The following is a 27,941-nucleotide window of genomic DNA, read 5'->3' on the forward strand; positions in this document are numbered from 1 at the left end:
ACTGGTCGGCTCGCATTGCGCGAATGTTATTTTTGCAGCATGCGACACCGTGTACTGCGACGGGCAAGTCGCCAGCCGAGCTGCTCTTAGGTAGAAGACTGGTAACGGTGCTGGATTATGTCCACCCAGATAAAATGCCAAACCGTAATTCAAGAGCAACCCCCCAGGCTGAGACTGACACAACAAGGTATCTCGCCCCTGAAGATCTGGTCTGGGTGAGGAACTATTCACGAGGTCCGCGGTGGGTGGCCGGTGTGATCACCCGGGCTAGTGGACCTGTGTCCTATTATGTGACCTTGGAAAATGGGCAAGTTTGGAAGAGACATATAGATCAGCTGAGGCGCCGGGCGCTCAGCAGGGAGGAGTCAGATAATTCATCCCTGGCTAATGACGCACAGCTGCGAGACCAGAGTGAAAATGGTCCAGAGGTGCAGTCACCAGGGCCTTCAGCAAATGAACCAGGGTCTGCTAGTCCTCATGATGACGAGGTACAGGTCGGGGACCCTGAGATGTCTGGGACTCCATCTGTTCCTGATGAAACCCCTATAGCAGCCCCTCCACCACAGGTAACACCCAATCCAGAACCTGCAACACCTGTTGTCAGGAGATCAGGTAGAAGTTGTAGGACCCCACAGTACCTGAGGGATTACGTCTGCTGTGCTCACTAGGGGGGGAGGGGTGTTGTGTATTGAGTCAAAGGATTTTATATCTGTATTATTATTGTCTGTATTTGCATTAGGATAAAGTAACTGCCTTTTGGTTCCAGAGGGTACAGCTACTATTGGTTCATTTAAGCTGCTGTATTTGGATCCTCTGTCTTATTGGTTTCCTCCAAAAGGCAGCACTGTGATTGCTTGAGATTGTTCCCTCCAAAATGTATCCCTTCCTAGCTAGTTCCCTGTCCCTATAAATGTAGCTTTCCTCTCCTCAGTCTTCAGTCTTGTTCACTTTAATAAAGAGCTGTTACTAGAGAACTGTCTCCAGCATGTTATGTCAAGAGAGCTGAAATCACAAACCCCACGTCACAACAGGTAGAAACTGTCCTTTAACCTGTTGGTGCGGCTTATCATGCTTCTATATCTCCTGCCCAAGGGCAGGAGATTAAAAAGGTGCTAACCAGAACCAGGGTGTGAGTCGTCCCTGATAATGTTCCTCGCTCTTCTGAGGCCACAGTCTCTCGCGATAACATCCAGGGCCGGTGCTAGGGTTTTTTGCGCCCTAGGCGAGATCACCTTCTGCCCCCCCCCCCGGTCAATCATATATCAAACACAGGTGTATTATAGGATGAATGAAAGGCACAGAATTTGAAATTGTTAAAAAAAAAATTAATTGTGAAAACAAGTCATAAAATAATTTCTGATTTATTTTCTCAAACAGAACACAGTTTTAGCACAGAAAACACTTTGAAAAACGTTAAATGTGATGCTGAAATTTAATTCTCTTTAATGTTTCAATTTCAAGCAAATCAAAATCTTATTTTACATGCCTTTTCCTTTGCAAATTTTGTTAACAATTCCGTCAGGTCAAGTGCTGATGCTTCAGCATGTTCGATTGATATACCGTATTTTACGGACCATAACACACACCTAGTTTTTAGAGCAGGAAAACAAGAAAAATGTACTGGTATTCTTTGTGGCTGCCTGTGGGTGACGCTGTGAGGAAACTGGTGGAGGCAAGCAGCTGCTCCTGTTCTGGTGCGCCCGCGAAGCCCAAAGCACAACACACAGGAGCCACTGCAGAGACAGTGCGCACACACTACCCTTTTCTCCATGCAAACCAAGGAAAAAAGAGACAGAGAGGGAGACAGGCAGGAACAACAGACATGAAAGCAAAATGAAAGGGCACTACAACCTCAGGTAGAAAGACAAGGGGAGAACTGTAGTTGGCTCCATCTAAGGGGCCACGGGGAGTTGGTGTGGGGCTCATGAAAATCCTAAAATGATTTGGGGGGGGGGTGGATAGAATTGCAGTGCACGGAGAGGGAAAGAAAAGAACAATAGTCCATGGCCAAAGAAGACACAGAAAGAAAGAGAGAGAAGCATGGGGAAAGTGGAGTGGGGGAAAAGAGAGAAATAAAAGAGAAATGCCACAGTCAGGTTTGGATTGCGGCAAGAGAGCAATGAAGGAGCCGAATGAAATGGAGAGGGTGTGTGTGTGTGTGTGGAGGAGACAGCCTTCAATGACTGGGAGTTGTGTGTCTGTGTGTGAGTGAAAAGAGGATAGAAAAGCGAGTCAGCCTTTCCAGCAGGGAAACTGAGGAAGACGAAAGAAAGAGGGAGACGAGCACTCGACCACCCTCCTACCCCTCTTTCCTGGGGGGGGAGACGAGCCCCCACCCCTTACACACCCGACTGAGGGAGGGGGCGCCCCTCTCCCTGCGAGGGCTGGAAGTGCCCTGAGGCGAAAGTGTGGGGGAGAGAGGAGATGCTGTCCGTCTGCCGGTTCGCCGTCCTTCATGCCTATCCTGTGGGGAGTACACAGGCTGGCTAAAGTGGGCAACCTTAACTGGGAACTGAAACTAGGTTTGCTTCCAGACAATTTGCTTTTTGAACATTCATCCTGATTTGTTTGCAGGGAGCATAAAGCAAGTAGTATCCCACCCTTTCCTGTAATTTTCCTTATTGGGACGAGGTCTGATTTGGGGGGGAAGTGGGTTTGTGGTACAACTCTAACTGTGCCACTGAAATTTGCTGGTACAGTATATGATTGCATCCCAGCCAGAAATAGTGATGGTCTGGAAGTGCCCTAGAAAATGAAAGAGAGAAACACGAAATACCAACTGATCTTATTCTCTGAATGAACATTCCCTCCAGCATCTAGGCTAAAGCTACCCATTTGATTCCTATTGACTTCTCTTATCCAGTATATCACCTAATATTCAGATTCGCTTTTGGAATCAATAGATGAGCTGCTGCCAATCCTAGCAAGCTGGGCTGCTACTGGTCATTGCAGGTCACAGTTCAGCATACTGTCAAAGCCTGTCAAACTCAAAGAGAAAGCAGGCTCTAGGTGGGAATTGTAAAATGCACAAGCAGTGTCAAAAGAAGGGGTCAGCAACCTAAGACCCATGGGCTGGAAGCGTCCTGGGGAGGTCATTTGACCAGCCCCCCCATGAGCCACCCCAGAACCGAGCTGCCTGCTCACGCGCTGTGCTAAACTGGCGCAGCACGGCATAGGGACTTGCTTCCGTGGCACCGAAAAACGCGTCTGTGCACATGCAGATGCCAAAAATCATGGGCACGCGCACTCATTCGCAGGTGCGGGCGCTCATGTGCGCATGCTATCCGGCCCATGGAGGGATCTCCGTGGGACCAATCCAGCCCAGGCATGATAAACCTTGCTGACCCCTGGTCTAAAGGTTGGTTATGCTTTGCTCCTGACCTGGAGTCTCTTATCCCTAATCCCAGAGTTCTAGGGTTATTGGAGTTGATAAAATGCAAAATATATTCAGAGGGATTCTCTTTTTTTATTTCCTCATTTGTTCCAGGGCTAAGAAGATTAGCAGCTATACTTGTGTATGGATTTGTTGGTCTTGAACTGGGCAGCCATGGAATTAGTAGTCACTTCTCTTGGCAAGCATATGTTGGCAAGACATTTGTTCTCCGGAACAAAATGAGCCTATAGACTCCAGGACAGTTCATGCCACACAATAGATTTGTTAGCTTGCAAGGTGCCACAAAATCTGCCATTTTTGCAACACTGAATGAAAAGAAACTCAGGTGTGGCCTCTGGTGGAAAGATCATGTCTGATTGTAGGTGCATGGCTCCTTTGCCCTTTCCAAACATCCCTTATGGTGAACCTTGGCAAGCCTTACATAAACAACCCCTGTCAACAGAGCTGCTTTGAACTGAATTGACTTTGCTTGCTTGGGACCCCTCCCTCCAGCAAAACACTGCCAGGCTCCACATCAGAGTCAGCCACATCCTACCAGGAATCCGGCACTGGGCACCTTTCGTTTGCAGCGAGCAAACCCACCCAGAGGTAAAGTGGGGGAAACACTAGCAGCCGGGCTTCCCTTCCGACACTCGGCTGCAATCCATTGCATGCAGATTACAATAAATATCCCCTCCCTCTGCTACGATCCATTGCACCGGGCCACTGGAGGAGAGGGTGGGGACCCATTCCCACCAAGCCCCTCCTCTGCATTGATTGATTATTTGGGGGGGGGAGCGCCAGAAAAGGATTGGAGTCATGTGCTTGTCTTTCAGAATTAATCTCCAGGTCCCACATTTCTCTGGATTCTAGTAATTTGCCCTCGCCAACAATACACAAGTGGTACCTTAGGTGCAAGTGATACGGTACCTACAGATGTCCAAGAGCAATAGTTTTCATGTGAATGCACTTTGCACTCGGTGATCATGCAATTAACTGGGCATGATTGATCATTAACTCCTCTGGGGTGGTAACACAGGGAGGCAAAGCCAGGAGGTGGCAACCCTTCCACAAACAGTATTTTGGACTCAAGGATTATTCCTGGGGGACCTATTACCTGTGGCGAGATCACTAGTTTCACTTGCTGATCCACATAGCATATGCATGAGAAAGAGAGAGAGAGGTTCCTGGACTGGTTGGACTTATTGTTACACAGCTCTGCCCTCGGGGAAGTGGATTGTTTCTCCACAATGACGAGGATTTAGTTTAGTTTATACTGTAGTTATTGTTGTGTATTGAGTCAAAGGATTTTATATCTGTATTATTATTGTCTGTATTTGCATTAGGATAAAGTAACTGCCTTTTGGTTCCAGAGGGTACAGCTACTATTGGTTCATTTAAGCTGCTGTATTTGGATCCTCTGTCTTATTGGTTTCCTCCAAAAGGCAGCACTGTGATTGCTTGATATTGTTCCCTCCAAAATGTATCCCTTCCTAGCTAGTCCCCTGTCCCTATAAATGTAGCTTTCCTCTCCTCAGTCTTCAGTCTTGTTCACTTTAATAAAGAGCTGTTACTAGAGAACTGTCTCCAGCATGTTATGTCAAGAGAGCTGAAATCACAAACCCCACGTCACAACAACTGGCGACGAGGATGGGATCCGGAATGCTGAGGAGCGGTTAAACACAGCCCTGCCTCAGAGTCCGGATTGCAGCTTAGAACAAGACTCACTGGCCAGCTGAGAAGACGACCCTGCCCGCTAGGACAATGGAGAGTCCAAGGGTATTGGAGCCCTTCCAGCCATCAGAGCCCCACACATGGGAAGACTACGTCGAACGCTTCGAGTTCTTTGCAGTGGCTCAAGGGATCACCGATGCCAGCAAAAGAAGGGCCACATTCCTGAGCTACTGTGGGCCCGAGACCTTCAAGCTGGCCAAGGCATTACTTGCTCCAGCGAAGCTGAGTGAGACATCTCTCAAAGATATTCTTGCCTGCCTAACAAGCCACTTGGTGCCTACTGAGACCAAGATGGCCCGGCGGATGGAGTTCCATAAGAGGCAGCAGCATGCTGGGGAGTCTGTATCCACATTTCTGGCTGAACTCCGGAAGCTCGCTCAGCACTGCGGCTTCCAAAATCTGGAAGAGACTCTCCTGGATCGGTTTATTGGTGGTCTGAGCAGCAAGAAAGCCAGAAGACACATCGTGGCTAAAGAAGAGGTTACCCTTGCTTCAGCCTTGAAGGAGGCCACCGCCACGGAGAATTATGAAAGAGAGGAGCTTGATGCCAGTCGCAAGGCCACTAAGCCACAGATAGAAGTTGCGCATGCCATGGACGAGCTAGAGGCTACTCCGAGCCAGAGCCCAGTCCGTGGGGTCGAGTTGGTGCGTCAGGCCTGCACAGTGCACAAAGATCGCCGAGGCAGTTGCCCAGGTTGTGGCGGAAACCATGAGCGGAAGAGTTGTCGTTTCAGGGATGCTATGTGCCGGACGTGCGGAAAGACGGGTCACATCGCCAGGGTCTGTAGATCGGCGGCGTCGGGAGCAACAGGAGCACCTAGACTGGAGCATCGCAGACCGCCCACAGCAACTCGTTTTCTAAAGGACTGCCACTACGTAACGGAGATCAACGGGAGGGCCGTGCAGTTTCCAGCGCAAGGCAAGGCACACGTCAAGGTGAAGATTGAGGGTCAGCAGTGCGACATGGAGGTGGACTCCGGATCTGCATTCACCATCGTGTCGGACCAGACCGCGAAGACATTCTTCCCCAGGGGTAAGTTGCCCCCTCTGGAGCCCTTCCCGGCAACCTTGCAGTCGTACTCAGCAGGCCGTATCCATGTTATGGGAATGTGTGCCGTGAGAGTACAGTTCCGGGACAAACAGGCTGTACTCAAACTGGTGATTGCGAAGGGCAGTCGCCCCAGTCTCCTGGGCACTGACTGGTTCCCCGCCCTGGGACTGAGTATCTCAGGGCTTAATTCAATCCAAACCTGCCCTGAGATGAGCGAGGCATTATGCAAGGAATTTGCTGGTCTCTTTAATGGAAAACTGGGTTGTTATAAAGGGCCCCCAATTGACTTCGAGTTGGACCCCGGTGTGGCCCCAATCTGACTCAAACCAAGGCGAGTGCCATTTGCACTGCAACCCAAGATCGAGGCAGAGCTGGATAAATTGGTCAAGCAGGGAGTTCTCTCACCCGTGGACTCTGCTAAGTGGGAGACTCCAATCGTCACGCCCCTTAAAGCAAATGGGGAAGTCAGGATATGTGCAGATTACAAATGTACTATCAATAAGGCACTCAGGGGAAACTCATACCCCATTCCAGTCGTATCACATCTGTTGGCTAAACTGGCTGGGGGCAAGGTGTTCGCCAAAATTGACCTGGCACAAGCTTACCAACAGCTGCCAGTAACCCCACAATCAGCGGAAGCACAGACTATTGTCACACATAAAGGGGCGTTCAGAGTTAACAGATTACAGTTCGGAGTTTGTGTGGCCCCAGGGATTTTTCAAGGGCTCATGGAACGCCTGTTAAGAGGTCTGCCGGGGGTCTTGCCATTTTTTGATGACGTTTTGATTGCTGGAAAAGACCCACAGGAACTGGTTGCGCGTGTCCGTGCAGTGTTGCTCAAGTTCAAGGAGGTGGGGTTGCAACTGAAAAAAGAAAAATGCAGTTTTGGGGTGCCAACTGTGGATTTCTTGGGGTTTAAAATTGATGCATCAGGCATCCACCCCACAGATGCTAAGATTAAGGCCATCATCGAGGCACCACGACCACAGAACAAGACGGAGTTGCAGTCATTCCTGGGACTTATTAACTTTTATCATTCGTTCTTACCCCAGAAAGCTTCGGTAGCTGAACCATTACATAGACTATTGCAGAAAAAGAATGTGTGGCGATGGGGGCGGGAGCAGCAGAAGGCTTTTGACTCCTTGCGAGGAATGCTGAGTAGCAGGAGCGTCCTTGCTCATTATGATGAGTCAAAGCCGCTGGTCCTGGCATGTGATGCCTCTCAATACAGTCTGGGGGCTGTGCTGAGTCATAGGGAACCGGATGGGTCGGAAAAGCCCATCTCTTTCTATTCCCGTACGTTGTCGCCCACAGAGCGCAACTATGCTCAAATTGATAAAGAGGCACTGGCTATTGTGTCCGGAATCAAAAGGTTCTATGATTATTTGTACGGTCGCCATTTCTCCATTGAAACGGACCACAAACCACTGTTAGGGTTGTTCAACCCAAACAAACAAACGCCACAAATTCTCTCCCCCAGAATGTTGCGTTGGTCAATATTCCTGAATGTGTTCCAGTACACCTTGACCCATGTGCCGGGGAAACAGTTGTGCCATGCTGATGCGCTGAGTCGATTGCCCCTTCCTGGCGGGAGCAATGAGGATCCTGCTCCGGCGGAGCACATTATGATGCTAGAAACACTTCCGGGGGCTCCTGTAACAGCTACGGATATAGCTGAGAACACGAGGAAAGATGCTGTTCTCTCCCGTGTGCTCACTTGGGTGGGGAGGGGGTGGCCAGGTGGTCCGCATGAAGAAAAATTCAGGCCTTATGCGACAAGGCAGCACGAATTGTCCATGCATAAGGGTTGTCTCCTATGGGGAGATAGGGTGATCATCCCAGCACCACTGAGAAACAGGGTTCTTGAGACGCTTCACATGGGACACCCGGGAATGGTCAGGATGAAGTCGCTAGCCCGATGTTATGTGTGGTGGCCTGGAATGGACCAGAACATAGAACAATGGGTACGAACATGCAAGGCATGCCAAGAGGTGCGGCCAGAAGTGGCCAGAGCACCAGTCCACTGGTGGGAGCAGTCCAGGACTCCCTGGAGCCGGCTGCACATAGATTTTGCTGGGCCATTCCAAGGGAAGGTCTTTTTGGTTATCGTTGATGCATATTCCAAATGGTTAGAAGTGGCGATGGTTCCTAGCATGGCATCAGCTGCCGTAATCAAGGTGTTGAGGCAGCTGTTTGCTACCCACGGGTTACCTGAGACCATTGTATCAGATAATGGGGCAGCTTTTGTATCCCAAGAATTCAGGGCATTCTTGGCTGATAACTTCATAAGAGGGGTCACATCCGCGCCCTTTCACCCATCCTCCAATGGGCAGGCTGAGCGCATGGTAAGAACAGCCAAAGAATCCATTGCGCGCTTAATGGAGGGTAACTGGTCGGCTCGCATTGCGCGAATGTTATTTTTGCAGCATGCGACACCGTGTACTGCGACGGGCAAGTCGCCAGCCGAGCTGCTCTTAGGTAGAAGACTGGTAACGGTGCTGGATTATGTCCACCCAGATAAAATGCCAAACCGTAATTCAAGAGCAACCCCCCAGGCTGAGACTGACACAACAAGGTATCTCGCCCCTGAAGATCTGGTCTGGGTGAGGAACTATTCACGAGGTCCGCGGTGGGTGGCCGGTGTGATCACCCGGGCTAGTGGACCTGTGTCCTATTATGTGACCTTGGAAAATGGGCAAGTTTGGAAGAGACATATAGATCAGCTGAGGTGCCGGGCGCTCAGCAGGGAGGAGTCAGATAATTCATCCCTGGCTAATGACGCACAGCTGCGAGACCAGAGTGAAGATGGCCCAGAGGTGCAGTCACCAGGGGCTTCAGCAAATGAACCAGGGTCTGCTAGTCCTCAGGATGACGAGGTACAGGTCGGGGACCCTGAGATGTCTGGGACTCCATCTGTTCCTGACGAAACCCCTATAGCAGCCCCTCCACCACAGGTAACACCCAATCCAGAACCTGCAACACCTGTTGTCAGGAGATCAGGTAGAAGTTGTAGGACCCCACAGTACCTGAGGGATTACGTCTGCTGTGCTCACTAGGGGGGGAGGGGTGTTGTGTATTGAGTCAAAGGATTTTATATCTGTATTATTATTGTCTGTATTTGCATTAGGATAAAGTAACTGCCTTTTGGTTCCAGAGGGTACAGCTACTATTGGTTCATTTAAGCTGCTGTATTTGGATCCTCTGTCTTATTGGTTTCCTCCAAAAGGCAGCACTGTGATTGCTTGATATTGTTCCCTCCAAAATGTATCCCTTCCTAGCTAGTCCCCTGTCCCTATAAATGTAGCTTTCCTCTCCTCAGTCTTCAGTCTTGTTCACTTTAATAAAGAGCTGTTACTAGAGAACTGTCTCCAGCATGTTATGTCAAGAGAGCTGAAATCACAAACCCCACGTCACAACAGTTATTTATAAAGGCATTTACACATTACCTTTTCAGGGCAATGCACAACAATATGTTTAAAATCTATGCGTCTGTACAGTACAGTTCTAATGGGGGAGGGAGGGAAAGAAAAGCAATCACAGCAATGATGAACCAATCAAGGCTATTTGAGAAAACGTTAAGCAGCTGCAGAGGCGGGTCTATTTATTTGTTCTTTAAAAGTCCAATCAGCACCGAGATTTTGCAGGAAGGGAAACGCCCATTGGCTGAGAACGAAGTGAAATTGAACTGGGATTTTGGCGCGAGGGAGGGAGTCATGGCGGCTCCTGTTCCTGCTGGGGGTCCTGTGCAGAGTCTTTGCGATGAAGTCACTTGCTCCATCTGCCTGGAATATTTCAAGGATCCGGTGATGATCCCAGAGTGTCTGCACAACTTCTGCCGGTCCTGCTTGATCCAGTGCTGGGGGGAATCGGAGGCAGAGGCTTTCTGCCCTCACTGCAGAGAAACGGTTCAAGAAAGGAGCCTCATCCCAAACTGGCCGTTGGAAAACTTTGTAGAATTAATTAAGAAGCTCAGTCTTCAAGAGGGGAAAGAGGAAGGACGGAAAGAAAAAGTTTGTGAGAAGCACCAGGAGCCCCTGAAACTCTTCTGCAAGGAGGATGGAGCCCCCATCTGTCTTGTGTGCGACAGATCCAACGAGCACAAATGCCACGAGGCGATTCCCCTGAAAGAGGCTTCCAAGGAGTACAAGGTAAGAAATCATTCTCGATTTTGGGGGTATTTTTTTTATTCTTCTTCTTGGGAGCTTTTCTGTAACTCTTAGGTTGCAGGGGGTGGAGGGAGTTCCATTTTGTGTCAAATTCAGATACACAAAACCTTCCCCCCCCCCGCCCCAAATTGCAAAATCGGGCTTTCAGTGTGTGTTTTGCTGCTTTTATTTTTCTGCATTTTTCTCTCTCTGCTTAGTTGGAAAATACAACTTGCGCACTGCTCCTATGTTTTGTAATGTTGATTATTATTTTTGCTTATAAAAACATGGGGGGGGGGCAACCAGGCTGTCCAATGCTGATACACATCCCCCCAATAAATACTGGTTTTATGCAAGTTTCTACACCATTTTTATAATAATAGATTTTTTTAATCTTAACCGTTGCTTATTGCTTCTCAATAGAATGAATGAAATTGGGAAAAAACACTAGAATGTTCTAGAGCACTTTATGTGATAGAGCTAAAAGCAAGGCCACCAAGAAGTCAGCTTAACAGTGTGGTGTAATGGTTAGAGTGGGAAGACAGGGTTTGAATCCCCACTCAGCCATGCAGCTTGCTGGGTGACCATGGGCCAGTCACCATCTCTTACCCACAACAGGGTTATTGTGCGGATGAAATGGGGAGGAGAATCATGGACATCACCTTGAGATTCCTGGAAGATAATGGTGGTATATCGGTGTGATAAATTAAATAAACAATCAACACTTGCGCTTCTCTCTCATTCAAACCTGAGCTTTTGGGTGGTTTTTTTGTTTGTTTGTTTTTTAGGGACTGATGTGTAGACGCCTGGAGATTCTGAGGAGAGAGAGAGAAAGAATTCTGGCCTATGAAGAAGACGTGAAAAAGGAATGTGAGGACCTCCTTGTAAGTGTCACTGTTGTTACTAGTGATGTAAAAATTGGGGTTTGGCTTTTGATCCTCAGGGAGGAATGGATGGAGGCAGGATCCAATGCAGGCACCCCCAAACTCGGCCCTCCAGATGTTTTGGGACTACAACTCCCACCATCCCTAGCTAACAGGACCAGTGGTCAGGGGTGATAGGAATTGTAGTCCCAAAACATCTGGAGGGCCGAGTTTGGGGGGTGCCTGATCCAATGGAAAGCAAGGCAAATACTGTTCAGTGGTACCACGCAAGACGAAAGCGTTTTACGATTTTTTGAAGACTCACAAAACGAAGTCTATGGCCGTGCTTTGCCTCCCGTCGGCGTGCAGCCTCCCGACGGCGTACAGCTTCCAGGTCATGTGGCCAGCATGACAAAGCCGCTTCTAGCGAACCAGAGCAGCGCACAGAAACACCATTTACCTTCCCACTGTAGCGGTACCTATTTATCTACTTGCACTTTGACATGCTTTCAAACTGCTAGGTGGGCAGGAGCTGGGACCAAACCGGAAGCTCACCCCGTCACAGGGATTCGAACCATCAGCCTTCTGATCGACAAGCCCTAGGCTCTGTGGTTTAGACAACAGCACCACCCGCGTCCACCAGAGACCACCCCAAAATCATACATACCTCATAGGAGGCGGTCTACAGCAGAAATCCTGTCTGCCAGGATGCCTGGTAGTGGTCGGAGTTTGCATTACCTGGGCAGCCTGGCCATTCTTTAGTGGTGGTTAATACTTTAGTCCCCTTCATGGATCAATGCCTTGTCGTGGCGAAGGGGCTTGAATAACTCGGAGAAGCTATGAGCTATGCCATGCAGGGCCACCCAAGATGGACAGGTCATAGTGGAGAGTTTTGACTAAACGTGATCCACCTGGAGAAGGAACTGGCAAGCCACTCCAGTATCCCTGCCAAGAAAACTCCATGGACAAAGACAACAGGCATATAAAAGTTATGACGCTGGAAGATGAGCCCCTCAGGTCGGAAGGCGTCCAACATGCTACTGAGGAAGAGCGGAGGACAAGTACAAGTAGATTCAGAGCTGATGAAGCGGCTGGGCCAAAGCCGAAAGGATGCTCAGTTGCGGATATGCCTGGAAGCGAAAGGAAAGTCCGATGCTGTAAAGAAAAATATTGCATAGGAACCTGGAATGTAAGAACCATGAGTGGAGGTAAGCTGGATGTGGTCAAAAATGAGATGACAAGAATAAATATCGACATCCTGGGCATCAGTGAACTAAAATGGAAGGGAATGGGCGAATTCAGTTCGGGTGACTATCATATCTACTACTGTGGGCAAGAATCCTGTAGCAGAAATGGAGTGGCCCTCATAGTCAACAAAAGAGTGGCAAAAGCTGTAATGGGATGCAATCTCAAAAATGACAGAATGATCTCGATACGAATCCAAGGCAGACCTTTTAACATCACAGTAATCCAAGTTTATGCACCAACTACCGGTGCTGAAGAAAGTGAAATTGACCAATTCTATGAAGACCTACAACAACTTCTAGAAATGACACCAAAGAAGGATGTTCTTCTCATTACAGGGGATTGGAATGCTAAAGTAGGGAATCAAGAGATAAAAGGAACAACTGGCAAGTTTGGCCTTGGAGTTCAAAATGAAGCAGGGCAAAGGCTAATAGAGTTCTGTCAAGAGAACAAGCTGGTCATCACAAACACTCTCTTCCAACAACACAAGAGACGACTCTACACATGGATATCACCAAATGGGCAGCATCGAAATCAGATTGATTATATTCTCTGCAGCCAAAGATGGAGAAGCTCTATACAGTCAGCAAAAACAAGACCTGGAGCTGACTGTAACTCAGATCATCAGCTTCTTATAGCAAAATTCCAGCTTAAACTGAAGAAAGTAGGAAAAAGCACTGGGCCAGTAAGATACAATCTGAATCAAATCCCTTATGAATACACAGTGGAAGTGAGGAACAGGTTTAAGGATTTAGATTTGGTGGACAGAGTGCCTGAAGAACTATGGATGGAGGCTCGTAACATTATACAGGAGGCAGCAACGAAAACCATCCCAAGGAAAAGGAAATGCAAGAAAGCAAAATGGCTATCCAACGAGGCCTTACAAATAGCGGAGGAGAGGAGGCAAGCAAAATGCAAGGGAGATAGGGAAAGATACAGGAAACTGAATGCAGATTTCCAAAAAACAGCAAGGAGAGACAAGAGGGTCTTCTTAAATGAGCAATGCAAAGAAATAGAGGAAAACAATAGAATGGGGAAAACCAGAGATCTGTTCAAGAAAATTGGAGATATGAAAGGAACATTTCGTACAAAGATTACCATAATCAAGGACAAAAGTGGTAAGGACCTAACAGAAGCAGAAGACATCAAGAAGAGGTGGCAGGAATACACAGAGGAATTATACCAGAAAGATATGGAGGTCTCGTACACCCCAGGTAGTGTGGTTGCTGACCTTGAGCCAGACATCTTGGAGAGTGAAGTCAAATGGGCCTTAGAAAGCACTGCTAATAACAAGGCCAGTGGAAGTGATGATATTCCAGCTGAACTATTTAAAATTTTAAAAGATGATGCTGTTAAGGTGCTACACCCAATATGCCAGCAAGTTTGGAAAACTCAGCAATGGCCAGAGGATTGGAGAAGATCAGTCTACATCCCAATTCCAAAGAAGGGCAGTGCCAAAGAATGCTCCAACTACCGCACAATTGCGCTCATTTCACACGCTAGCAAGGTTATGCTTAAAATTCTACAAGGCAGGCTTAGGCAGTATGTGGACCGAGAACTCCCAGAAGTGCAAGCTGGATTTCGAAAGGGCAGAGGAACCAGAGACCAAATAGCAAACATGCGCTGGATTATGGAGAAAGCTAGAGAGTTCCAGAAAAACGTCTACTTCTGCTTCATTGACTATGCAAAAGCCTTCGACTGTGTCGACCACAGCAAACTATGGCAAGTTCTTAAAGAAATGGGAGTGCCTGATCACCTCATCTGTCTCCTGAGAAATCTCTATGTGGGACAAGAAGCTACAGTTAGAACTGGATATGGAACAACTGATTGGTTCAAAATTGGGAAAGGAGTACGACAAGGTTGTATATTGTCTCCCTGCTTATTTAACTTATATGCAGAATTCATCATGCGAAAGGCTGGACTAGATGAATCCCAAGCCGGAATTAAGATTGCCGGAAGAAATATCAACAACCTCAGATATGCAGATGACACAACCTTGATGGCAGAAAGCGAGGAGGAATTAAAGAACCTTTTAATGAGGGTGAAAGAGGAGAGCGCAAAATATGGTCTGAAGCTCAACATCAAAAAAACCAAGATCATGGCCACTGGTCCCATCACCTCCTGGCAAATAGAAGGGGAAGAAATGGAGGCAGTGAGAGATTTTACTTTCTTGGGCTCCTTGATCATTGCAGATGGTGACAGCAGTCACGAAATTAAAAGACGCCTGCTTCTTGGGAGAAAAGCAATGACAAACCTAGACAGCATCTTAAAAAGCAGAGACATCACCTTGCCGACAAAGGTCCGTATAGTTAAAGCTATGGTTTTCCCAGTAGTGATGTATGGAAGTGAGAGCTGGACCATAAAGAAGGCTGATCGTCGAAGAATTGATGCTTTTGAATTATGGTGCTGGAGGAGACTCTTGAGAGTCCCATGGACTGCTAGAAGATCAAACCTATCCATTCTTAAGGAAATCAGCCCTGAGTGCTCCCTGGAAGGACAGATCGTGAAGCTGAGGCTCCAATACTTTGGCCACCTCATGAGAAGAGAAGAATCCTTGGAAAAGACCCTGATGTTGGGAAAGATGGAGGGCACTAGGAGAAGGGGACGACAGAGGACGAGATGGTTGGACAGTGTTCTCGAAGCTACGAACATGAGTTTGACCAAACTGCGGGAGGCAGTGCAAGACAGGAGTGCCTGGCGTGCTATGGTCCATGGGGTCACGAAGAGTCGGACACGACTAAACGACTAAACAACAACAACAATACTTTAGCTCCTGAATCCAGGTCACAGGCTCGCCCTATTCATACACAAATATGCCCTTAAGACAGGATTTATAAGTGAAAAGGCTTTCCTCATTTGCCTCCCTTACTGCAGAGGAATATTTGAGGTCATTGGGAGAGTCAAAATGGCTTCAAGATTGTTCTTCTGTACTGTTTCAGACACATGGTTTATATATTTAGATATGTATGCATTTATGAATATTCTGTATTTGAGACCTTGTTGTTGTTTAGTCGTTTAGTCGTGTCCGACTCTTCGTGACCCCATGGACCATAGCACGCCAGGCACTCCTGTCTTGCACTGCCTCCCGCAGTTTGGTCAAACTCATGTTCGTAGCTTCGAGAACACTATCCAACCATCTTGTCCTCTGTCGTCCCCTTCTCCTAGTGCCTATTTGAGACCTTAGAATTCTTATAACATAGGAAGGGAAGAAGGACCTGAAAAATGAAGCCGGGACTGAACTTCTCTTCATTTCCTTTTCCCTCATCAGTTTCTCATATTCTTTTTTAAAAATTGATGAGATTTTGGTGTGGATTTCTTATATATTCAATATAATTTTTCTATGTCGTTTGCACAGATAAATTCATCTGTATTCATACTTCACCCTTATTCTTGTAAATGTTACTTGGCTGGGTAACCTTGCTAAATTTGGAGAAGTGTGAATTTCAGAAGATTGCTGTATTTCGCTCTGCATATTTTTTCAGGAAGAGCTATTTAGACAATTCACCAGGCTTGCGATGAGCGTGAGCTCCATTCACTGGTGCAGGAGAAGCTGGGCACTTTCCAGGCCTGTACTGGCATTTTCTGCCTCCTGAAGTTACCTCTCTACCATCTGTCCTTCAACAACTATAACTACTACTACAACTTATTTGTACCCCGTAACCCCGCCCATCTGGCTGGGTTCCCCAGCCACTCTAGGCGGCCTCCAAAAAAAATTAGAAATGCATTAAAAAATCAGTCATTAAAAACTTCCCTAAACAGGGCTGCCTTCAGATGTTTTCTAAATGTCAGATAGTTGTTTATTTCTTTGACATCTGATGGGAGGGCGTTCAACAGGGCGGGCGCCACTACCGAGAAGGCCCTCTGCCTGGTTCCCTGTAACTTGGCTTCTTGCAGTGAGGGAACCGCCAGAAGGCTCTCGGCGCTGGACCTCAATGTCTGGCCTGAATGATAGGGGTGGAGGCGCTGCTTCAGGTATACTGGGCCCAAGATACATTACTAATTTTTAGAAAGCTCAAACCATCTTGGAGCTTTATAGTAAACTAGTGTCTTCAGCCCGTTAAATAAACGGGCGCTAGAATGCATGCCGGCTCCTCGATCCGGTGCTCCGCGCAGCGCTGATCAGCGCCGACCTGGCAGGCAGCCAGATCAAGGAAGCGGCCTGCCGGGTCGGCACCCAGCAGCGCTGCACGAAGCACCGGGGGACTGGCGGCGGGCAATAGAGCAAGCGCCTGCCTGCATTCCCCACTGCCTGTCACACGAAGATCGGTGGGCGCCGCTTGCCAGGGTTTGTCAACCCCGGCAAACAGTGCCCGCCGATCTTCGGCTGTCCCCCGATGCGCTACGGCTCGGGGAAGCAGGCAGGGAGACGCAACAGCCCGCTGCTTCCCCAAACTAAAGCGTGCGGGGGACAGAGCCGAATTGCGGCGCGGGGGGGCTTTTCGCCATTTGCCTTCCCCGAGCTAAGGGGGAGGCAAACGGCAAGAAGCCCCCGCCACGCTGCAATTCGGCTCCGGGACTGGCTTGGCGGCCTTCCCCCCAGGGGGAGGCAAACAGCGAAAAACCCCGCCGCGCCATACTTTGGCTCGGAGACTGGCTTCCCGCCGCCGCCAAGCCAGTCCCCGAGCCGAAGTGCGGCGCGGCGGGTGCTTTTCGCCGTTTGCCTCCCCCTTCACTCCGGGAAGTCAAACAGCGAAAAGCCCCCGCCGCGCCGCACTTCGGCTTGGGGACTGGCTTGGCTGCGGCGGGAAAAAGAGGAATTTCTCCTCTTCTTCCCGCCGCCGCCAAGCCAAAGCCGGCTTCCCTCGGCGCCCGCTGCCGCTTCGGCTTCCTCGGGGAAGGCAAGCAGGCGGGCTGTCTGCCTGCTTGTGTTCGCCGAGGAAGCGCCGTCCCATGCCGGAGGTGCACGGCAAGGCTGCCGGGGGGAGCGCTTCTTTCCCCCGCCGCCTCGCCGCGCACCTCCAGCATGAGACTGGGCTTCGGAGCGGCGGTTGGCGGAGCGGCGGTTGGCCGTTGTCCCTCCGTCCAATCCCTGTGTCTCTGGGGCACATGCGCAGTACCCCAGGGACACACGGGACAACTGGACGCAGGGACAACTTGGACATTATTATATAGGATGGGGAGTGTTGCAGATGAACATGCCACCTCTGCCCTCCTCCTGTTCCTACTTGTGAAAAGTGCCAGCCTAAAGCACCATGTTTATTATAATGCCTGAAGGGAGCTTCTTCACCAGCAGGAAGTTGATTTTGTATCCATGAAAAGTCAGAAGTTCCCTCCCAGTGGAAGCCTCATGTCTGTTTTCGTGAAATCCGGACTCAGGGCTCCGCTTTTTCTGCTCTCTTCCTGCACCTTGCAGAAATTAACAGAAGCTGAGAGGCAGAAGACAGTGGAGAAGTTCAGACAACTGCACCAGTTTATCGAAGAACAAGAAAAATGTCTGTTGAAAGAGATAGAAAAGGTGGAGAAGGAGATTGCAAGGAAAAGGGATGAGCACCTGGCCAGGCTCTCCAGGGAACTCTCCTATCTGAAAAGGATCATCCAGGAGATGCAGGAGAAGCGTCAGCAGCCAGAGAGCGAATTCCTGCAGGTAAGACAGTGGCAGAAATGACAGAAGGCTCAATCTTTGCTTGCTTGTACAGATGAAGTAGGCACATAAAGGGGCTCAGTAGGTGGAGCCCCAAGTCAGGTCTCTTGTGCATCCAATAGTCGTGGGGTGGTTCATTCCTCATTTGTACTTTATAAATCAATATGCAAATTGAATCACAAACATTTGCAGTTCTCTGGACTTTCTAAGGCAGTTCTCCAGCCAAGTAAAGTATACGATTTACCCAGTTGCTGAAAACTGGGCGATTCAGCCATCCCTGCCCCAAACTTTGGTTTGTGAGCTATGAGACTGACATCTGAGGGCCAGAGTGTTCCTCCATTGCAGGGTCTGAGGGGGTCATCTTAGTGTGGCCTGTGGTGTGCAGTGAATTCCTTTCTCTTTTCCCCTCTAGGATGTGAGAAGCACCTTGCAGAGGTGAGTGGATCCCGCTCAGGTCTGTTATCATGCCAGGAGCGATGAAAGAGGAGAGTATATAAAATCTTCCTCCTGTGGAAGAGACTATAGGAGTCCACACTCTACAGCATTTCACAAGTAAAAACAGGGCCCTCTTTTTTGACCTTGTGCCCCAATTCTACCTCCAAGATTCAAGCTTAGAGCACCACCTAACTCCCTGCTATCACAAAGGTCTGGAAGCTCTTCTCTGCGTCCTGCGCATCCTACTCATTGACTCTGCAATAATTTCAAACATCTGAAAGAGAATTTCTATGGGGGGCATATTTCAGTGCCATGGGAGCATTCCAGGGGTGCCCCACAGGGTTCCATCTTGTCCCCCTTGTTTTTTAACATCCACATGAAGTCACTGAGCACTTCCCTTAATAATAGCAATCATGTTTGGGTGGCAGGCCGAAAGGTTTCCATATTTCCAGGCTTTGAAATTACCTTTTCAATACTTCCATATATACCGTTACAACAGAGATAGTTGTATATTGGAAAGGACTGGACATGTAGTTCAGATGCCTTACTATCATCTTCCAAAGCAACTACTCTATTCCGAACTTAAAAATGGAAAGCGTAATGCTGGTGGTCAACAAAAGAGGTTTAAAGACTGTCTCAAGGCAAGTCTTTAAAAAATGTAGTATAAACACCGACAACCGGGAAACACTGGCTTCTGAGCGCTTCAGTTGGAGCACAGCCTTTACTAAAGGTGTCATGGGCTTTTAAGACGCTCGAACTCAGGACGCAAGCGAGAAACAAGCTAAGAGAAGGCACATTTGGCAAACCAACTCCCGGCCGGAAACCTATACCCTGTTCCCCCCCCCAAAATAAGACATACCCATAAAATAAGCCATAGCAGGATTTCTGAGCATTTCCGCAATATAAGCCATTACCCCCCCCCCAAAATAAGACATGGATGCGCCGCCGAGCCCGGAGCCCTTCCCTCCATCATGCCGCGCCACACCTGGAGCCCTTCCTGCTGGAATAAGACCCCCCCCCCCTCCCGAAAATAAGCCATGGTGTGTCTTCTTGAGGAAAAATAAATATAAGACAGTGTCTTATTTTCAGGGAAACATGGTATCCCCACTGTGGAAGGACGTGTGGATCCAAAATTGGCCTCCATAGTCACTTACGGACTCACTGTTAGGACCGTGTTTATGGAATACGATCTTACCGTACTTGGCTACGAGTGATTGCCAAAGAAGAAGTTATATACAGTGGTACCCCTACTTACGAATTTAATGTGTTCCGAACGCACATTCGTGAGTCGAAAAAATTGTAAGTCGAATCCCATAGGAATGCATTGGGAGAAAAAATTCGTAAGTCGAAGCAACCCTATCTAAAAATTCGTAAGTAGAAAAAATCCTATCTAAACCGCATCCAAGATGGCGGACGGAGCTCCGTTCATAAGTAGAAACATTCGTAAGTAGAGTTATTCGTAAGTAGAGGTACCACTGTATTACAGCCCACTGTTCTTGGTTTTTTTTTAGTGCTCTTTCTAGTTGCATGCTCTCGCTCTCTCTCCTAAGAAAGGCAAAGATGGATTTTGCACTAAGCTATGTGTCACAGGGGCGTTAGCGGCTACTCTAGAGTAACGACTCTCCCACTCGTTGCCTTTTCATGATTTTATTGGTGCTGAGTATTTACAGTGCAGAGCAGTGCTATGTACATGATGTCAGTTAGGAGTCAGAAGCTCCGAATGGATGTTCGCGCGTTTTCTTCCAGCAAAATAGTCTCGGGATACTGAATCTCCGCCCAGCCGTTTCCGGCGCAATTCTGGGGTTGGTGGGATGGGCCTTCCCCCCCTTGCCTCCCACTTCCCGTCTCCCGCTGGGCATGGGCTCCGCTACCTTGCCTGAGCCTCGGACCCCACTTCCTGAGTCACCGCTTGAACTATCCCCCTCCCCGCTACTACTGGTGCTGGGTGATGAGCTGGTGTGCAGAATGGGAGGGACCTGCCTGTATCTCTTGTCCCTCACACTATGGAACAAAGAGGGTGTCGGTTGCCTCAGGCAGCAGGGGCCAGAGGGGCCAGAATGGGTGGCTATCATCTTCCTGAACAAGCACCTCAGCAGTGGCAAAGCTTCCTCCTTCTTGGGTTGCGCTACCTCTCTGTCTGGCCTGGTCACCTTCTCCTATCTTGCAATGTCTCACAGGCTTGAATGGAGGATGATTGCGGCCACTGCCCCATCCTTAATGTCATTGGGAAAGGCCTCTTGACTGAGGAAGCAGGCTTTGGAGTAGCCATCTGAGGCACATACCCTCCAGCCATTGTGAGGACCCATGCACTGCTCTGGTCCTAGGGCAGGCCTTGCCCACCAGTGCCTGCATGGCAGCATTTGCTTGAGTGGGCAGGAAGCACTTTCTCAAGAGGGCTTTTACTCCTGCTATACTTGGGTTTGGCTGTCCTCTGTGTCTGCCTGTCTCTCTAGGCCAGGCATCCCCAAACTTTGGCCCTCCAGATGTTTTGGACTACAATCCCCATCATCCCTGACCACTAGGGGTCATGGGAGTTGTAGGCCAAAATATCTGGAGGGCCGCAGTTTGGGGATGCCTGCTCTAGGCTCTCTACCATTCTCCTCCTCTTTCCTTTCTCCTCCTTTCTTTCCTTTATCAAGAATTGTGCGATTGACTGGGCTAATATTTTGTTTCCTTTCACCAGGTATGAGAAAAGAGAGAAATTGGATAATCCACCAACTTTCCCTCCAGAATTGAAGAGAAAGACCTCCAGATTCTGTGATATAGACCCCCTTCTGAATTCTGCTATGAAGGAATTCAAAGGTAATTTTTTTTTTAAAAAAATGACTACAATGATTTTATTCTGGGCATTATATAAGTCAAAAACTGAACATCCCAGGCTCATATTATATTGTACACACAAGTCCCACTATCTGTCTGCTTGTTACATGAACGCTCAGTTATCCAAACACAAATAATTATAGTCAAATCTCGCTGCACACTCACCTGATTTAGATGTCTGAACAGTTGAAATTTGCCCACTTCTTTACTTGTTTGTGCTTTGGTGCCATTTTCGGGCAGAAACCATGGAGAGAGGGTGAGGGGAGAGAGATCGGGACAATCTGTCTCTTTATAGCTGGTTGGCTGCACCCATTTTAGGAAGAAACCATGGTGGAGAAAAGTTCACGGGTTAGATAGATGCTGCAGTATAAAGTGTTATTTGGTAAGAACACATATTTGAAATAAAAGAATGTAGTGCTTACACTTCTTATCTTTTTGCTTCCTTAGACTCCCTTTCATTCAGAGAAGAGCTTCAGCAAGGTAATTTCCAATGAGGAACCCAATTCACAGGAGGGGTGGGGGACAGGTATTTCTTTGGGGTTAAACAGTCAGTTCTGCAGACTTTGGAAGCACATTCAATAGCTTAGCTCTGAGTCATAGATTGTATAGTGGCATTTAGTTTCTTTATATGTACAATGAATGACCAGAGGGTGGGTTTGAAGGTGCAAGTGTGGGGTGGATTTTTGTGGGGGCATGGCATCCCTGCGAAGAACCTGCACACCATTCTGCGACAAATTAGCATGGAGTTTGGTTCCTACCTATAATCTATTTTGTTGACTTTTCCCCTTACGAAATCCCACTGGGTCAGCCCAACGTCCAGTTTTCATTTACCGTATATGCTGGCGTATAAGGCGACTGGGCGTATAAGACGACCCCTTACTTTTCAAGTTAAAATATAGAATTTGGGATGTACTCCAGCACTCAAGTCTGCAGCCGGGGAAATGGTGGTTTGTTTGTTTGCTTGCTTGCTTAGTGATTGAGAGGGGGAAAGAAGCCAGAGACAGGAGAGATAGAGAAGCAGAGACATCGATCAAAAGGAGGGAGAGGGAGAGGGAGAGGGAGGCAGAGACAGCAAAAAGGGGGGGGGGAGAAACCATAGAGAGGATAGCGATAGAGGGGCAGAGACATCGGAGGCTCACACAGCCAGCGAAAGACGCTGAGCAGCAGTGAAAGAGAGAGCGGAGAGAGAGACAATGAGGCTGGCTCAGTGAGCAAAAGGGGAATAGAAGCCAGGGAGAGGGAGAGAAACCATAGAGAGGATAGCGATAGAGGGGCAGAGACATCGGAGGCTCACACAGCCAGCGAAAGACGCTGAGCAGCAGTGAAAGAGAGAGCGGAGAGAGAGAGAGACGGAGAGATCCCTTTGCTTTGCGCTGACAAAAAGAGAAGAGGCAGCAGCTTGACACCAATGAAATACACAAAACTGTATCTCTGCGCTGATCCAGGTCACAAAGCCATGAGGGAGCCATTCTCCCTGGCGGGGAGCAGCCCCCTCCCGAGCGCGCTTCTTTGCGTTCATATGGTCACTGCATACAGTGGGGATGCGGCCGTTTTTGAGCTCCCCCCACCGTATGCGGTGACTGCAGATTCTTGGACCCGGCGTATAAGACGGGCCCCCAACTTTTGAAAAAAATTTCCTGGGTTCAAAAGCCGTCTAATACGCCAGTATATACGGTACATGGAACCTTCCTTACATTTTGTTTCCCATCTACACAATCTGGAGGTCCTTTTGGAGGTTCTCGGACTTCCCTTGGGTTTCAATATCCTGAAGGTCATTAAAAAGGGCATCAGCAAACACCCAGTATCTCGCTCAGGCTGATCCAGCAGTGGAACAAAGGCCTGAGCTGTCTCCTCCTCAGACATCCACCCACAGCTGCTATACATAGTACTTCAACCATCACACTATCCTGCAATTATTAGATCAGCCCCACATGGGAAGCTAAGGACACTTTTCCAGGAAGCCTCTACCAATTTTTTTTGTTAACATTCTGAAAGAATTTTAGAGGTTTCATGAGGCAGGACTTCCTGTTGCACCTTTGGAATTAATCTCATATCTCTGCCAATTCTTCCTCTGCAAATTTGCTTTGTCAGTATTTTTAACAGTTTTGGTTTCAATAGCTTTCTCCCACCTGTTTACTTGGGGCAGTTTTGAACCTGTCCCCAGCTCTCCTCTGGATTGTTTAAAAATACTGATACCGCCCTGCTGGCCCTCCAATACTCTTGTTATGGATCCCCATTTCATTGATGGATTTAGAATGGCTTTATTCTGTTGTTTTCTAGTATACAGTGGTACCTCGACTTACGAATGACTCTACTTACGAAGAGGAAAAAATAGTAAAAAATGGCCGCACGCTTACAAATTCGACATCCGAACAGCCTCGCTCCCCCGCGCTCGCCACCGCCGCTGGATCGGGCGCTCGCTGCTGCTGGGTTGGGTGCTAATCGCTGCTGCCGCGAGGCCAGCCTTCTGCAATGAGCGGGGCCGCAGAGGAGTGAGAGGCAGGCCGGCCGCCCAGCCGGCACCTACCGTACCTATTGTGCTTGCTTGCTTGCTTGCTCGCCTGCCTGATGGCTTCTCTTTCTCCTTCGCCTGCTCCCTCCCTCCCTGGGCCGCCTTCCTGCCATCTTCGGAGGTTTGACGCAGCCCTCACAGCAGCCAGAAGAGGAGTGAGCACGGCCGAGCAAGGAAGGGCAGGCAGGAGGCTGCCCGGCCATGCTCTCGCTCGGAGCAGGCGAAGGAGAAAGAGAAGCCATCGGCAGGCAGGCGAGCGAGCGCAACAGGTAAGCGCCGGCTGGGCGACCGGCCAGCTGAGGCCTCTGCCTCTTGCTCCTCCACGGCCCTGCTCGCTGCAGAAGGCCGGCCTCGCTGCGGTGGCGGCAAGGGCCTGATCCAGCGGCAGTGAGCGCAGGGCAGCGAGGGAGGTAAGGCTCCAGAACGAATTAATCCGTTCCCAATGCATTCCTATGGGAAACCGCGTTTCGACTTACGAATGTTTCTACATACGAATGTGCATTCGGAACGGATTAAATTCATAAGTCGAGGGACCACTGTAGTTTACCATCTCTGATTTCACCTGCTAGTTATTTTAATTTCATCTGAATGCAACTTTCTTCTTTTCAGTTACTTCTTCTATGACTTAATCTTTGACATGAAATAAGGAAACAACATAATGCTTTTTATAAAGTGATTATTTGTAACCACAGTTTTGTGAGTTACATCAATGTTACCCTTAAACTTTATATCTTTTTCTTCCTCAGATAATTGGTCATTCGGACAACAGCTTCAGAAAGGTAAATTTCCAATGGAGGCCCACATTCACGGGAGGGCTGGGGGCCTGGTGTTTCATTGCAGTTAAGGAGTCTGTTCTGCAGAGTTTGGAACCATCAATAGCTTTAGTCTTGCTGTTTGGGTTCCTCATATGTAAAACAGAGGGTGGTGGGCTTGAAAGTGCAGAACTGGGTGTTTGGAGAGTGCCTCCACTTACAAAGGAACTGCCCACAAGTGTGAGACTAATGATGGAGGAATTATGTTCCTGCCTAGAGATTGTCTGATGCCTCCAGGGATCCCACATTCATGGCAGGAAGGCAATGGCTCCCGCCACTTTCGGGCTCCCTTCACCTGAGATTCAGGGACAGGCTTGCGAGTAGCCATACTTTTTTGTTACAACTTCCCTTAACAGAATGTCCCCCAGAGGTCAGGACTCAAAAACATTAGAACGGTTAATTCAGTTTTATTTTAGGCAACAAATCACGGAGGGGGATATGTGAGGTCTGGCTACTAAATACAACCTATACAAACTTCTATTATTGCTTTGAGAGATACTCTCTCTGAACACAGATGCTTCAGTTAGTTATCTTGACACTCAGCCTGTAACTGGCTACATTTTTATTGTCTCCTGTTTTCCCCAGGCAACTAACCTTATTGAGTAGATTAAATCCAAGAGAGAAACATTAAACAAAGACTCCATTCCAAAATTACATGAATATGCAGGCCTTGTCTTAGCTTTGCAAATGCTGCCAATTAGCTGATCATCAGGGTTTTCAGGGCTGATTTCAATCTACAGTATATGGGCAAAAATTGATCACCTAGCATTCTTATTGGTTGCAAATAAAAATAAATAGGTATATAAGAGGAGAATTCCCTGGATGCCAGGATCCAGGATTTGGCAAGTACTCTTTGGTGAGGGAACTCCAGCAGAGATTTGAAATCATAGTATATGCAACAAAAATAAAATGTGGAAAAATACACTGTTTACCTATACCTTTTCCTAATCCCTCCCAAGGTGAGCTAAACCTGGCAGATTATCTTACTCTGTGGTCTTAACCCTTTCATGCATTAATTAGACTTAAGCATGTTGCTTATCTGAGGCTGGTTATCCCACAGTTCTGACATCAGGGATATTGACTGACAGATCAGTTGTGCACCCACCTATCAAACTTTGCCCACAGGGAGATATGTTCCTCTGGCCAGATCTAGGTCCCTCCCCCATCATTAAGGGAGCAAGGAGGGCTTCGTGTTCTGGAGGTTTAAAACGCAGTTCAAAGAGCCTAATGTAAATGTTTCCTTTGAGATACTAGCATAGTAGGGAGAAATCTGCAGTCTGAAATAGCACAGCAAGGGAAGGCCAGGGAGGAGGGAAAGGTAAAGGGACCCCTGTCCATTAGGTCCAGTCGTGACTGACTCTGGGGTTGTGGCACTCATCCCGCGTTATTGCCCGAGGGAGCCGGCGTACAGCTTCCGGGTCATGTGGCCAGAATGACAAAGCCACTTCTGGTGAACCAGAGCAGCACACGGAAACACCGTTTACCTTCCCGCTGTAGCGGTACCTATTTAGCTACTTGCACTTTGACATGCTTGCAAACTGCTAGGTTGGCAGGAGCTGGGACCGAGCAACGGGAGCTCACCACGTCGCGGGGATTCGAACCGCCGACCTTCTGATCGGCAAGCCCTAGCCTCTGTGGTTTAACCTGCAGCGCCACCCGCGTCCCCAGGGAGGAGGAGGTGCCATTAATTCTCTTTTAAAAAAAAAATCCTGTTGTGGAAGAGCACAATTGTAATAAGGAGAAACAATTGAGGGAGAGAACCCATTTATATTGCTATAAAGTGCAGACACAGTGAAAATGAGTAACTTGGGTTTATTAATTACAGGTAGGGTTTATTAATTTAATTAGGGTTTATTAATTTAATTAGAAATGAGCTAAATAATTTCAGTGGCTGTTCTTTAGAAATACACGTGTGCAATTCAATAACAGGATGGAAGCCTGAGTATGGCCCCCAAATGAGGTCAGAAGCAGCCACAAACACAGCATAAATTGTGATGTGGAGAAGCCCTTAGTCTGCATGCAAAAGTGGGGTCCAGCAGCATAAGATTTTAGGATCACAAGAGACACTCTTTCAGCCTCTCTATCTGGCTCACACAGTTAGGGATTTCCTAACTCAACCCTAACCCCCAGCTCAGCTGACACCCTCCATATGCCCAAATATACTGGAAATCACAGACTCTCTTCATTATTTTTAAAATAATAATGATTAATAATAATAATAATTCCTATGCCTGGAATAACTGGAGGGGCACAATATAAATACATTGAATATAAAAACAACAAAAACCTGTTTCAGTGTGGGGCAAGTCTGGAAGAAGGGGAGGTGGGTCCCAATCCTGAATGCGATGCAAATAACTCCCAATTATTTGAGAGGGAATCTAGTCTGGGCATTTCATGGATCAGGATGTTCATCTCCAACTCTCAGCTGACTCTGCCTCTCTTCTCTTTCCCTCATCTTCTCCCCAACAGCAAATGTCACTCTGGATCCAGACACAGCTTTTATTAGGCACATCCTGTCCGAGGATCGGAAAAGTGTGAGACTGGGAGAAAAACCTCATGACAGATACAGCAACTTCTGTCCTCCTTTGTTAGGACGTGAGGGATTCACAGCAGGCAGACATTTCTGGGAAGTTGATGTGGAAAATGGGGAAGGATGGGTTGTAGGGGTCTCTGTGAAGTCTGTGAGCAGGAGAGAATGTTCTCCCTTAAGTCCCGTGGGAGGGATCTGGGCTGTACAAAAGAATAATAATCATTACACGGCCTGCGCCTACCCTACTCCCCTTTGTCTGCCCATGACTGGGAAGCTCAAGAGGATCCGGGTGACTCTGGACTATGAAGGGGGACGTGTGTCTTTTTCGGATGCTTACTCAGGAGCCAAACTCTACACGTTCTCAGGAGCCTGGTTCTCTGAAGAGACCCTCTTCCCTTTCTTTAAGCTGGATACAGTTTGTACCCACCTCAAGATCTGTTGAGGAGACTAAATCTGCCTCACCAGAATGACACACACACACACACACACACACACACGTAATTGAATTTATATACCGCCCTATACTTGGGGGTCTCAGGGTGGTTCACATATATATGCGCCTCTCGAGCACTTTTGGCAGCTTTTCAGGGGTCCTTTGGGAGGATTCATTCCAGTCACAATCAGCATAAATAATAAAACAAACAAAAATAAGACTTTGTATTGTTTTTCTTCCCTTTCCCAGAATTCCCCCTGCAGCTTATTTCTTAAAGAGACAGTAACACTTTTTAACTTACTCAGTAAATAACATATTCCTCAAAAGGGTTCTGCTGCCATCACCTTCAATCCTAGTTTCATTCTTCCACCTTCCCATACCCTTAAAAAAAATTCTGCCTAAAATCC

At 48.1% G+C, this 27,941-nt stretch overlaps 1 protein-coding gene across 1 annotated transcript; it reads left to right on the forward strand.

Annotated features, from left to right (window-relative positions):
* The first annotated feature begins 9,703 nt into the window (after positions 1 to 9,703).
* Positions 9,704 to 27,752, forward strand: LOC118081287 (E3 ubiquitin-protein ligase TRIM7). The gene is made up of 8 exons (XM_035107722.3): positions 9,704 to 10,306; positions 11,092 to 11,187; positions 17,765 to 17,995; positions 18,405 to 18,427; positions 21,111 to 21,229; positions 21,695 to 21,727; positions 24,506 to 24,538; positions 27,041 to 27,752. The coding sequence occupies exons 1-8, from the start codon at positions 9,704 to 9,706 to the stop codon at positions 27,541 to 27,543; spliced, it is 1,641 nt and encodes a 546-aa protein (XP_034963613.2). The 3' UTR covers positions 27,544 to 27,752.
* Positions 27,753 to 27,941: the final 189 nt, after the last annotated feature.

This window comes from Zootoca vivipara, chromosome 2, assembly GCF_965207765.1.
Source record: "Zootoca vivipara chromosome 2, rZooViv2.hap1.1, whole genome shotgun sequence".
In the NCBI taxonomy this organism is placed as follows: Eukaryota; Metazoa; Chordata; class Lepidosauria; order Squamata; family Lacertidae; genus Zootoca; species Zootoca vivipara.

Excerpts from the sequence above, each read along its gene's own strand:
- LOC118081287 (XM_035107722.3), top strand. The coding sequence starts at position 9,704 with ATGAACCAATCAAGGCTATTTGAGAAAACGTTAAGCAGCTGCAGAGGC. Across the intron at positions 10,307-11,091 it reads AGGCTTCCAAGGAGTACAAG|GGACTGATGTGTAGACGCCT; the intron begins GTAAGAAATCAT and ends TTTGTTTTTTAG. Across the intron at positions 24,539-27,040 it reads CGGACAACAGCTTCAGAAAG|CAAATGTCACTCTGGATCCA; the intron begins GTAAATTTCCAA and ends TCTCCCCAACAG.